Here is a 13,706-nt window from a genome sequence, read left to right on the forward strand (position 1 = left end):
TCATAGCAAACACCCTCTTCCAACAACACAAGAGAAGACTTTACACATGGACATCACCAGATGGTCAGCACCAAAATCAGATTGATTATATTCTTTGCAGCCAAAGATGGAGAAGCTCTATACAGTCAGCAAAAACAAGACCAGGAGCTGACTGTGGCTCAGATCATCAACTCCTTATTGCCAAATTCAGACTTAAACTGAAGAAAGTAGGAAAAACCACTAGACCATTCAGGTATGACCTAAATCAAACCCCTTATGATTATACAGTGGAAGTGAGAAATAGATTTAAGGGACTAGATCTGATAGATAGAGTGCCTGATGAACTATGGACGGAGGTTCATGACATTGTACAGGGGACAGGGATCAAGACCATCCCCATGGAAAAGAAATGCAAAAAAGCAAAACGGCTCTCTGGGGAGGCCTTACAAATAGCTGTGAAAAGAAGAGAAGCAAAAAGTAAAGGAGAAAAAGAAAGATACAAGCATCTGAATGCAGAGTTCCAAAGAATAGCAAGGAGATAAGAAAGCCTTCCTCAGTGATCAGTGCAAAGAAATAGAGGAAAACAATAGAATGGGAAAGACTAGAGATCTCTTCAAGAAAATTAGAGATACCAAAGGAACATTTCATGCAAAGATGGGCTCGATAAAGGACAGAAATGGTATGGACCTAACAGAAGCAGAAGATACTAAGAGGTGGCAAGAATACACAGAAGAACTGTACAAAAAAGAGCTTCACGACCAACATAATCAGGATGGTGTGATCACTCACCTAGAGCCAGACATCCTGGAATGTGAAGTCAAGTGGGCCTTAGAAAGCATCACTACAAACAAAGCTAGTGGAGGTGATGGAATTCCAGTTGAGCTATTTCAAACCCTGGAAGATGATGCTGTGAAAGTGCTACACTCAATATGCTAGCAAATTTGGAAAACTCAGCAGTGGCCACAGGACTGGAAAAGGTCAGTTTTCATTCCAATCCCAAAGAAAGGTAATGCCAAAGAATGCTCAAATTACTGCACAATTGCACTCATTTCACACGCTAGCAAAGTAATGCTCAAAATTCTCCAAGCCAGGCTTTAGCAATACGTGAACCATGAACTTCCTGATGTTCAAGCTGGTTTTAGAAAAGGCAGAGGAACCAGAGATCAAATTGTCAACATCTGCTGGATCATGGAAAAAGCAAGAGAGTTCCAGCAAAACATCTATTTCTGCTTTATTGACTATGCCAAAGCCTTTGACTGTGTGGATCACAATAAACTGTGGAAAATTCTGAAAGAGATGGGAATACCAGACCACCTGACCTGCCTCTTGAGAAATCTGTATGCAGGTCAGGAAGCAACAGTTAGAACTGGACATGGAACAACAGACTGGTTCCAAATAGGAAAAGGAGTATGTCAGGGCTGTATATTGTCATCCTGCTTATTGAACTTATATGCAGAGTACATCATGAGAAACACTGGGCTGGACGAAGCACAAACTGGAATCAAGATTGCCGGGAGAAATATCAAAAACCTCAGATATACAGATGACACCACCCTTATGGCAGAAAGTGAAGACGAACTTAAAAGCTTCTTGATGAAAGTGAAAGAGGAGAGTGAAAAAGTTGGCTTAAAGCTCAACATTCAGAAAACAAAGATCATGGCATCTGGTCCCATCACTTCACAGGAAATAGATGGATAAACAGTGGAAACAGTGGCAGACTTTATTTTGGGGTGCTCCAAAATCACTGTAGATGGTGACTGCAGCCATGAAATTAAAAGACGCTTACTCCTTGGAAGGAAAGTGATGACCAACCTAGATAGCATATTGAAAAGCAGAGACATTACTTTGCCAACAAAGGTCTGTCTAGTCAAGGCTATGGTTTTTCCTGTGGTCATGTTGGATGTGAGAGTTGGACTGTGAAGAAAGCTGAGTGCCGAAGAATTGATGCTTTTGAACTGTGGTGTTGGAGAAGACTCTTGAGAGTCCCTTGGACTGCAAGGAGATTCAACCAGTCCATTCTAAAGACTAGAAAACCAATACTAATACCATGGAGACACCTACAGCGTCAAGTGGAGGTAACGCTATCATCATAGACCAACACAAACCACAGCTGTGGAAGAGAGCCCGCTTGACAGGAGCTGTGGCCACCAAAAATGAAACCACTGCCAGTAACACACTGGAGGGAATGGGGAAAATAAACACCGTGACATTCTCTGCTTTCCTTTCTTCCTCCACCCTCTTAATCTCCTGCTGGTGCACCTACAATCCAAATCCAACCCCCAAGCCAGAGGGCAAAGGAGCCCAGATCATGTAGTCCACAGAGGTCAGCCTCCAGAAGGCAAAACAGAGACCAGAGGAGAATGATTCCAGGGTGGGCAAAAGAATGAATAACCAGCACAATATGGAAACAAAGACCACTATAACAGAACAGAAATCACAAAATCAGCATACAATCCCTTTCCCAGGAACAAGAAGTTCAAAACAGATGGTCACTGAAAGATGAGAATAAAAAGAAAAACTTCATTAGAAGACAATTCTTTTTCTATAGGTTTAGTAATAACTTATGAGTTTCTTTGTTATCAACTATTTAACTTTAAACCTCAAAGGAGACATGACCTCATTATTCTTAGGTTTTCTAATTCAACTCTGCACATTGAAGCATTAAGATATGTTATGATAATAATTTAACAATTTTAAAGATCCTTAAAACCATTAAGCAATGACACATCTGAATGATAAAACACTATCACTGAAAAAGAAAATTTTATTCCTCAAAGCTTTAGCAAATACAATTGAAAAGTGGATATCTATATTTTTATGTCACTTTTATACACCTTGATTTTACAGTGACAATGAAATACTAATGCTTTTGGGAAAAGTTTAAATTAAAACAAAGAAAGTTAAAAATAGGTAACAGCAAATCTCACTCAATTTCTAACAGTTCACCAACAGAAATCTGCAGATTCATAATGTGAAATGGGCCTTGATCATATCTTTCTGGTTTTATAAGGACAACAAACTTTTTTGAACCTAAGCGTTTCCTAAAGAACTTATTTGTCAAATATGCTTGCTTCCTTTAGAAAAACAGTCTTGAAGCCATTTAAAGGTATAAGGAATTGAATTTTACATGCTTTTTTGAAAAATATAATTGAGTCAGAAAGCAACTAAATAATTTGAGGCTGACAGTATGCCAAAAGCAAACTGAGGTAGAGAAGTGAAAGTACCTAAGTCAAAGCTACTATACCACAAATAATGGCATACACACACACAAATTAAGGAAGCAGAAATCACGGAATGGAGAGCATTCATTTGTAACTAATGCTTTTTGCTTGATACCAAAATATGCCTACCCGCTATACCATCTTTACAGTTCTCTATCATATTAAGTGGGCTGATACTAAAACCAAAGCGTTTTACTGCAGCACTCATCTGGAGAGTATGTACACTGTGGTAGGAAATGAAGGAGAAAACCAGACTGGAAAGCAGCAGTGAAGGACATGCACTGTTACAGCCTGTGTCCTACCTAACCTTCTGAATACATGACCTTTAAGTTGCTGAAGGTTGCCTCAGAATTTGGCTCGGTTTGATGGAAACATCTGTTCCCCTTGCAGGTATACTGTATGGACTTTCTTCTCAGTTGGATCCAGAACACAGCAAGTGAGCCCTTGTCTGTCCAATCACACAGACACCAACACTTGTAAATCAAGTTCGGGTAGGACAACAGCAGGTCCACAGTCCGTCACCCTTTCGCAGCCGGCTAGGCCAACTGACTGCTGTGAGAACTGCTCTTATCATGTCATCAAATCAAAACATGTTGAGATGAGGCATCTGCAGAATTCCCAAAATGTAGTGACTTTGGAACATTGACAGATGCATCTGTCATTTTATACCTTCAACTAACCTGATGTCCACTGGCCCGACACAGAAAAGCTGTCCAGGATCGATTCCAATTCTTTCACGTTATTTTCACATGTCTCCACTAGAAAAGCCTGGTGCTTCTTAGCCTTTTAATTAAGAAAAAAAATTACACATAATAAGGTCACGCATTACAAGAGTTGCAGATTTTTTGTATGAATACATAAAGCACAATTAAGTATAAATGAGCTAATAATTACTCCATTCAAATCTATTATTAATAAACCTCTATCTTAACCATTTCTTTTACTTAGCTTAATGCAACAGTGTGTAAGCTCTCAATAACAATTGACTAAGGCCTCAGGGCCTGGCACTATTCTCAATACTCTAACATAGCAATTCTTTCTATCATCACAACAAATCTATGAGGGAAGGGCCATCATTATCTAATCTTACAGATAAGGAAATGGAGACACAGAGAAATTGAGGAAAATTTTAAAAGATTATACTTGCAGTCATGTAGCAAACTGCTAGATAGTGGTCAAAAGTGAATGCAGTATGACAAATTAGAAGGAACTGTAGCAGACTAGATACCCCTTGTCCAAGGTAAGGAGCAACGGCTGTGCCTTGCTGGAGCAACGGCTGTGCCTTGCTGGAGCAGCCATGAAGAGATACTCCACTCAAGGTAAGAGAAATTCAAGTAAGATGGTAGGTGTTGCAAGAGGGTATCAGAGGGCAGACACACTGAAACCATACTCACAGAAAACTAGTCAATCTAATCACACTAGGACCACAGCCTTGTCTAACTCAGTGAAACCAAGCCATGCCTGCAGGGCAAGCCAAGACGGGCAGGTCATGGTGGAGAGGTCTGACAGAATGTGGTCCACTGGAGAAGGGAATGGCAAGCCACTTCAGTATTCTTGCCTTGAGAACCCCATGAACAGTATGAAAAGGCAAAATGATAGGATACCAAAAGAGGAACTCCCCAGGTCAGTAGGTGCCCAATATGCTACTGGAGATCAGTGGAGAAATAACTCCAGAAAGAATGAAGGGATGGAGCCAAAGTAAAAACAATACCCAGTTGTGGATGTGACTGGTGATAAAAGCAAGATCTGATGCTGTAAAGAGCAATATTGCACAGGAACCTGGAATGTCAGGTCCATGAATCAAGGCAAATTGGAAGTGGTCAAACAAGAGATGGCAAGGGTGAACGTCGACATTCTAGGAATCAACGAACTAAAATGGACTGGAATGGGTGAATTTAACTCAGATGACCATTATGTCTACTATTGCGGGCAGGAATCCCTCAGAAGAAATGGAGTAGCCATCATGGTCAAAAAAAGAGTCCGAAATGCAGTACTTGGATGCAATCTCAAAAACGACAGAATGATCTCTGTTTGTCTCCAAGGCAAACCATTCAATATCACAGTAATCCAAGTCTAGGCCCAAACCAGTAATGCTGAAGAAACTGAAGTTGAACAGTTTTATTAAGACCTACAAGACCTTTTAGAACTAACACCCAAAAAAAGATGTCGTTTTCATTATAGGGGACTGGAATGCAAAAGTAGGAAGTCAAGAAACACCTGGGGTAACAGGCAAATTTGGCCTTGGAATACAGAATAAAGCAGGGCAAAGACTAATAGAGTTTTGCCAAGAAAATGCACTGGTCATAGCAAACACCCTCTTCCAACAACACAAGAGAAGACTCTATACAGGGACATCACCAGATGGTCAACACCGAAATCAGATTGATTATATTCTTTGCAGCCAAAGATGGAGAAGCTCTATATAGTCAACAAAAACAAGACCAGGAGCTGACTGTGGCTCAGATCATCAACTCCTTATTACCAAATTCAGACTCAAATTGAAGAAAGCAGGGAAAACCACTAGACCATTCAAGTATGACTTAAATCAAATCCCTTATGATTATACAGTGGAAGTGAGAAATAGATTTAAGGGACTAGATCTGATAGATAGAGTGCCTGATGAACTATGGAATGAGGTTCATGACATTGTACAGGGGACAGGGATCAAGACCATCCCCATGGAAGAGAAATGCAAAAAAGCAAAATGGCTGTCTGGGGAGGCCTTACAAATAGCTGTGAAAAGAAGAGAAGCAAAAAGGAAAGATATAAGCATCTGAATGCAGAGTTCCAAAGAATAGCAAGAAGAGATAAGAAAGCCTTCCTCAGCAATCAATGCAAAGAAATAGAAGAAAACAACAGAATGGGAAAGACTGGAGATCTCTTCAAGAAAATTAGAGATACCAAGGGAACATTTCATGCAAAGATGGGCTTGATAAAGGACAGAAATGGTATGGACCTAACAGAAGCAGAAGATACTAAGAGGTGGCAAGAATACACGGAAGAACTGTACAAAAAAGATCTTCACGACCCAGATAATCATGATGATGTGATCACTAATCTAGAGCCAGACATCTTGGAATGTGAAGTCAAGTGGGCCTTAGAAAGCATCACTACAAACAAAGCTAGTGGAGGTGATGGAATTCCAGTTGAGCTATTTCAAACCCTGGAAGATGATGCTGTGAAAGTGCTACACTCAATATGCTAGCAAATTTGGAAAACTCAGCAGTGGCCACAGGACTGGAAAAGGTCAGTTTTCATTCCAATCCCAAAGAAAGGCAATGCAAAAGAATGCTCAAACTACCGCACAATTGCACTCATCTCACACGCTAGCAAAGTAATGCTCAAAATTCTCCAAGCCAGGCTTCAGCAATACGTGAACCGTGAACTTCCTGATGTTCAAGCTGGTTTTAGAAAAGGCAGAGGAACCAGAGATCAAATTGTCAACATCTGCTGGATCATGGAAAAAGCAAGAGAGTTCCAGCAAAACATCTATTTCTGCTTTATTGACTATGCCAAAGCCTTTGACTGTGTGGATCACAATAAACTGTGGAAAATTCTGAAAGAGATGGGAATACCAGACCACCTGACCTGCCTCTTGAGAAATCTGTATGCAGGTCAGGAAGCAACAGTTAGAACTGGACATGGAACAACAGACTGGTTCCAAATAGGAAAAGAAGTATGTCAAGGCTGTATATTGTCACCCTGCTTATTTAACTTATATGCAGAGCACATCATGAGAAATGCTGGGCTGGAAGAAGCACAGGCTGGAATCAAGATTGCCGGGAGAAATATCAATAACCTCAGATATACAGATGACACCACCCTTATGGCAGAAAGTGAAAAGGAACTAAAAAGCCTCTTGAGGAAAGTGAAAGAGGAGAGCAAAAAAGTTGGCTTAAAGCTCAACATTCAGAAAATGAAGATCATGGCATCCAGTCCCATCACTTCATGGCAAACAGATTGGGAAACAGTGGAAACAGTGTCAGACTTTATTTTTTAGGCTCCAAAATCACTGCAGATGGTGACTGCAGCCATGAAATTAAAAGACGTTTACTCCTTGTAAGAAAAGTTATGACCAACCTAGATAGTATATTCAAAAGCAGAGACATTACTTTGCCGACTAAGGTCCATCTAGTCAAGGCTATGGTTTTTCCAGTGGTCATGTATGGATGTGAGAGTTGGACTGTGAAGAAAGCTGAGTGCCAAAGAATTGATGCTTTTGAACTGTGGTGTTGGAGAAGACTCTTGAGAGTCCCTTAGACTGCAAGGAGATCCAATCAGTCCATTCTGAAGGAGATCAGCCCTGGGCTTTCTTTCGAAGGAATGATGCTGAAGCTGAAGCTCCAGTACTTTGGCCACCTCATGCGAAGAGTTGACTCATTGGAAAAGACTCTGATGCTGGGAGGGATTGGGGGCAGGAGGAGAAGGGGACAACCCAGGATGAGATGGCTGGATACGGACTCAATGGACGTGAGTCTGAGTGAACTCCGGGAGATGGTGATGGACAGGGAGGCCTGGCGTGTTGCGATTCATGGGGTTGCAAAGAGTCAGACACGACTGAGCAACTGAACTGAACTGAACTGTAACAGACTACTCAAGAGCTGATGGCAGCTTAGATTAGGGTCTTGGCAGAGAAAAGGAGATGTGGGAATATAAGCACTGAATGATGTTGGAGGGGTGCATACTTAGAAGATAGAATGGCCAACCTTGGTAACACTGCCTTGGGTTAGATTACATTGACTGGATTGGGGTGGATTCGACTGGACAGGATTCAGCTGGACTGGAGGAGGAAATGCTCAGATAAAATGAGTAGTAAAGACTGATCCCAAGGTTTCAGACTAGAACTGGGCGGACTTCAGCAGCTGAGTAAGAACCATGGAAGTAGAGGTGGCCTTATTTTACTTGTTTGTTTCTGGTGGGTAATGTTAATCATAAATTCTGTTTAGATCATATTCCAGTAAAGCACTTTTAAAAGACTCTCAGCACCAATAAACTACCTGGCAAATAACTGACCCTAAATATATTTGAATTAAAAAATAATAAATAAAGTAAAAAACTATGAGAGGCAGCTGGATGCAGTGGTGTAAAGCTCAGAAGAGAGGTCAAACATAGGCTTGAGAATCATCTAGGGATGTGAAGCTTGCCATGAGAGTGTCTGACAGGAAGCGAAAAGAGTCTAGGATAAAGCCTAAGGAACCCAGGAATTTAATACTTAGAAAAGAAAAAGGCAGCAAAAAAAGACTGGAAAAGGAGGAAGAAAAACGAACATTTCAAGGATAGAGTTATGTCCAGTGTCACAGAATATTCAAGAGAAACAGAGACTAACGTGTTCCATGTTCACTGGACATGGAAGTCATCAGTGACTGTGATGAAGTCTGCTGTAATTCATATTAGAACAGGTCAAAGAATGAATAAGCCTGCAATTTTTTTTGTCTTAATGACATATAATAGAAACAGTAAGTACAGACAAAACACTTTTGGTAAAAAGAGAAGGAGAGATAAAGAAAAAGGGCAGTAGTTAGAAACAAGAGTGGGATTGGAGAAGAGTTTAATAAGTGAGAAAAAGCATATTTAAAATCTGATGATATAGAGGCACCAGTGAGGCATGCTTACAGCAACAGAAGAAATGGGAGAATAGATATTATAGGACAAAATTCATCGTTATAAGACACAAAACTAATACTCCTTTCTTTGGACATCAGTTCAATTATCACTTTTTTTGGAAAAGCTATCTTTTACTCCTTGACTATGTCAATTAACCCTACTAGATTCTTCTCAGCACTTATCAGAGTTATGATTTCACATTTATTTGAGAGGTCTTTTGTTAATGTCTATCTCATTGAAAACAAGCTCCGTGAAAGGAGGAAATATCGTCTTTTATTTTTTGTCCTTATCAATGTATCCCACAGAAGCAGATAATACTGAGTATATACAATAAGTGTTAAATATGATATTTAACATGCTAAAACATGCTATCAACAGAACATTGTTAAATCAATTAGGGTTAATCAACAAAGACTTCAAATAGAAAAAGGAAGTTCTATTACACTAATATACTAACATGGAAAGATCTCTAAACAATACTGTTGAGTTAAAAACAAAAGAGGAAGTGGAAAATGTGTGTTCTACAATAAAATGGCAACAGTGGAAATAAAGTGGAAACAGTGGCTGACTTTATTTTTCTGGGCTCCAAAATCACTGCAGATGGTGATTGCAGCCATGAAATTAAAAGACACTTACTCCTCGGAAGGAAAGTTATGACCAACCTAGATAGCATATTCAAAAGCAGAGACATTATTCTGCCAACAAAGGTCCGTCTAGTCAAGGCTAAGGTTTTTCCAGTAGTCATGTATGGACGTGAGAGTTGGACTGTGAAGAAAGCTGAGCGCTGAAGAATTGATGCTTTTGAACTGTGGTGTTGGAGAAGACTCTTCAGAGTCCCTTGGACTGCAATGAGATCCAACCAGTCCATTCTCAAGGAGATCAGTATCAGTCCTGGGTGTTCACTGGAAGGACTGATACTGAAGCTGAAACTCCAATACTTTGGACACCTGATGCGAAGAGTTGACTCACTGGAGAAGACCCTGATGCTGGGAGGGATTGGGGGCAAGAGAAGAAGGGGACGACAGAGGATGAGATGGTTGGATGGCATCACCGACTCGATGGACGTGGGTTTGGGTGGACTCCAGGAGTTGGACAGGGAGGCCTGGTGTGTTGTGATTCATGGAGTCACAAAGAGTTGAACACGACTGAGTGACTGAACTGAACTGAACTGAACAATAAAATACTTGATTCAATGTCTGACTGAAAGCCCCCTGAATCGAGATATAAAACCAAACCAACAAAAACAAAACAAACCCAGACTTCAAGTTTTCTCTATTAGCATACCATTGGTAACATGCTTTTTAATGTCATATTATAGAGATATTATTATACAATTTTTATATAATAAAATTATATTTTGTATAATAAAAATGATTCATGTTAAATACATATTAAATATATTCAATTCTAAATTCAAATGGGATTAAAGTATACATACGATTATACAACTTATTTTTCCATTCACAGTATGTTTTTAACATCCTTTCCACATCACATTTCTTCAGTTGCATAGCATTCCATTGTTTAGATGAATTAACTTATCCATTGTATCATTAATGAATTTAACCAGTCCACTACTGCCAAGATTTATAGGTTATTTGCATTTTTCCTATTAATGACAATACTATAATATAAATCCTTACATGTATACTTGTACATCTTAGAATGCATTCAAGTATATCTACTCAGTAAACTCCTAGAAATAGATTTGATGAGTAAACAGTATGTACAACTATTTTCAGATAATTGTTACCAAATTGCTTTCTAAAGTCCTACTGGTATAAATTACCATGAAAAGCATAAGTATTTACTTTCCCATACCTTTACAAGCTAAGTATCATCAACTTCTTTACTGTCCATTTCTTTAATTTTAAATAAGATTAACCATCTTTTCATATCTTTATCAGTAGCTTGTATTTCTTTTTCTGTGAACTGCCTTTTCATGTGTCCATTTCTATATTACACTGTACACATTTTCCTTAGTGATTTATTACAGTCCTTTGTAAATTATGAAAACGATTGCTTTGTCACACACATTGCAAATCATTATTGCCAATCTGTCATTTGCCTTTTGACTATATTCTTAGAACAAAATGTTCCAACTTCTCCACATGTTCTCTAAAATTTGTTATTGTCCAGTTTTTAAACTGCAGTCATGTGAATGAGTGTGAAGAGTCATCTCATTGTTGTTTTGATTTGCATATCCCAGACTAATGATTTTTGAACATTTTTTAACATACTTACTGACCATTTGTACATCTTCTTTGATACTGTGATTTATAATAAGGAATACATACTGTACCTATTCTAGGTCTCTTACATTTCCATGTGAATTTTTGAATCAGGTTGTCACTATATGCAAAAGGCCAGCTGAGAATTTGATAGAGACTACATTGAATGTATATATTGAGGAACAGTATTATCTTAACAATATTAACTCTTATGATCCTTACAATTTTGCTAAACTTGTTTGTTAGTTCTAATAGTTGTATGTGTGAATTCCTTATAATTTTCTAATTTTAAAAAATTGTGTACATATTTAGTCACTAAACCCAAATCTACAACTCTTCTACAATAAATAAAGCTTGTGACTCAAAAAGAAAAAAATTACATGATTTGCAAACAGTTTACTTATCTCTTTCCAAAATTAATGACTTTTATTTTTCTTGCCTTGTTGCTCTGGCTGGAACCACCAGTACAATGTTAGCTAGACATGGTAACAATATACATCCTTACCTTGTTCCCTATCTTAGAAAGAAAACAGCCTTTCACCATCAACCTTGATGTTGGTTATAGGTTTTTCACAGATGCCCTTTCTCAGTTGAGAAAGTTCCTTTCTTGTTATTCTATTTATAATTAGTAGCATTCTAATTTTCTATACAGATATCTGGCTAAAAGTCTCATAATATAGCCAATATAAATTTTATTACATCTAATAGGTTTATGAGCCAGATTACAATTGAAAATTTTTCCTTTTCATTGCTTTTTATTGAAGCAGAGTTGATTTACAAAATTGTGTTAGTTTCAGGTATATAGCAAAGTGTCCTTTTCTATCTGACAAATTTTTTCCTAATAAATTGTTTTGGTTTTATAAATCAAGCCTTCATTCTTCATTCATATAGAGAAAATAGCTGGAACTTTTTAAAAGTGTGGACTACACTTATATTTAAATTTTGTTCTCAAAGCTGTTAGTTCTCTTAATAGACTTTTGATAAGCAAGAAATTTCTAGAATAAAAACACAATCTATCAGCTAAAAAAAAACTGCTGGGTTGAAAACAAAATGCCAAACCAATATAAAAGACTAAGTTTCTAATTTTTGATTAACATGTTTCATTGTGTGACATAAAGAGGAAGTTGAAGTTAAATATTAAATTGTTGACTCAACAAATTCTCCAATTCTAAACATTCAAACAAGTTTAAAAGACAAAACTGTAGGATAAAAGAACTCCCCTTTTTTTTTTTTTGCCTTGGACATAAGTCAAAAGAACTCACTTCTTTTTGCCTTAGAATAATTTACATAAAGAGCTTTATTACTGTAGAAATAAAAGTCCCTTACTGCTATGTTTGGGCTAACCAGATGATATTAAGATAAACATACTGATCACTCACCATGAACCCAGGACTACTTTAGATGTCATGATGAATCTAAAACCAATACAGAAAAGGGACTGAAAATATCAAAATATTCAAAGAAAATGCAGAAAAATCTCTGACTGAAAGACCTTAATGTATTATAAAACAGGAGTCACCAGAAAGAACAATGAGCTGACAAAGAGTTATGTTATATTTTCATCTTGGTACACAATATTTCACATACTGCTAAAGTAAATGAATTTCTGGCTTAATCTAACATGTCATTCTATCATCTTATCTTTCTTTGAGCCTATAAAAACTCATCCCTCACTTCTGCTAATATGCATGAATATCATAAATAGACATGTATGTAAGTAAAAATTTCTAATATAAACTTGTGAAAAATATTAAAAAGCATATGCATATATTTATATCTAGAAATTGGACAAATGAGTGCTGCTGATCTGCACAGAAAAGTTGACTCAAACCATAAATAACAATAAAAACAATTAAGGGGTACTAATAATAAGGTTTAAAATTATAGAAAAAACAAATAGGTAAAAAAATACTTTATTTAGTCACTAGGTTTGTTTAAATTAATGAAATTAGTTTTTTAAAAACAGGTCAAACTTTTATAGCAGTAACACATAACGCTTATCATTTTTGAATGGTTTTGAATTCAAGTAAGCTTTTAAATCAGTTTAAATATATTTTAAGCCATTATAAAGGAATTCTGAGTAAAAACAGAGGAGTATCAGAACCTACAACTGACATCACATACTTATGCTTCACCTTCTCATCTTATCTTCCACTTAGTTTTACAGAGGCAGTCCATTTGTAAGGATTCCAGGAGAGCCTGCTCAACTAAACTGCATTTGATATGGTTAGCTTTCATCATCATCACCATCTGCAGCTTCTCCTTGATCATAATGACAATAACTAACTTCTCTTACTTCTTCATAAAACAGTTTACTCTTTCCTTCCCGATGTGAGCATTCTATGATCCAACTGCTTATGCCATATGATGAAATGTCACCTTCCCTTACACAGCTACACAATTAATTTATGCCACCATCCAAGCTGAATACAGGCTTTGACATATAAACATCTCCTTCTCTCTCTCTTCCTCTTTCTCTCTCTTTCAGACACACACATACACAATACCATTTTATTTCTTCCAAGACTAAAAATGAGGTTTGAATTTTCAAAATTTAAGATTTTTATATTAATAAATATAAGAAAACTTAATGAAAAAGCTTTATGCCTACATCACAAATTTAGAAAGACAGCCATACAATATATATTTAAATACACAAACACATACACAT

General features: G+C 37.4%; 1 protein-coding gene across 4 annotated transcripts in view; it reads right to left on the reverse strand.

Moving 5' to 3' along the window:
* CCDC171 (coiled-coil domain containing 171) overlaps positions 1-13,706 on the reverse strand; it is a 333,839-nt gene that overhangs the window by 231,169 nt on the left and 88,964 nt on the right. For all 4 annotated transcript variants that reach the window (XM_040240019.1, XM_040240011.1, XM_040239996.1 and 1 more), the window contains one exon: positions 3,881-3,983. In XM_040240019.1, the coding sequence (XP_040095953.1) occupies positions 3,881-3,983 (103 nt within the window). The remainder of the gene's footprint in view (positions 1-3,880; positions 3,984-13,706) is intronic.

This window comes from Oryx dammah, unplaced genomic scaffold, assembly GCF_014754425.2.
Source record: "Oryx dammah isolate SB20612 unplaced genomic scaffold, SCBI_Odam_1.1 HiC_scaffold_1, whole genome shotgun sequence".
Classification (NCBI taxonomy): Eukaryota; Metazoa; Chordata; class Mammalia; order Artiodactyla; family Bovidae; genus Oryx; species Oryx dammah.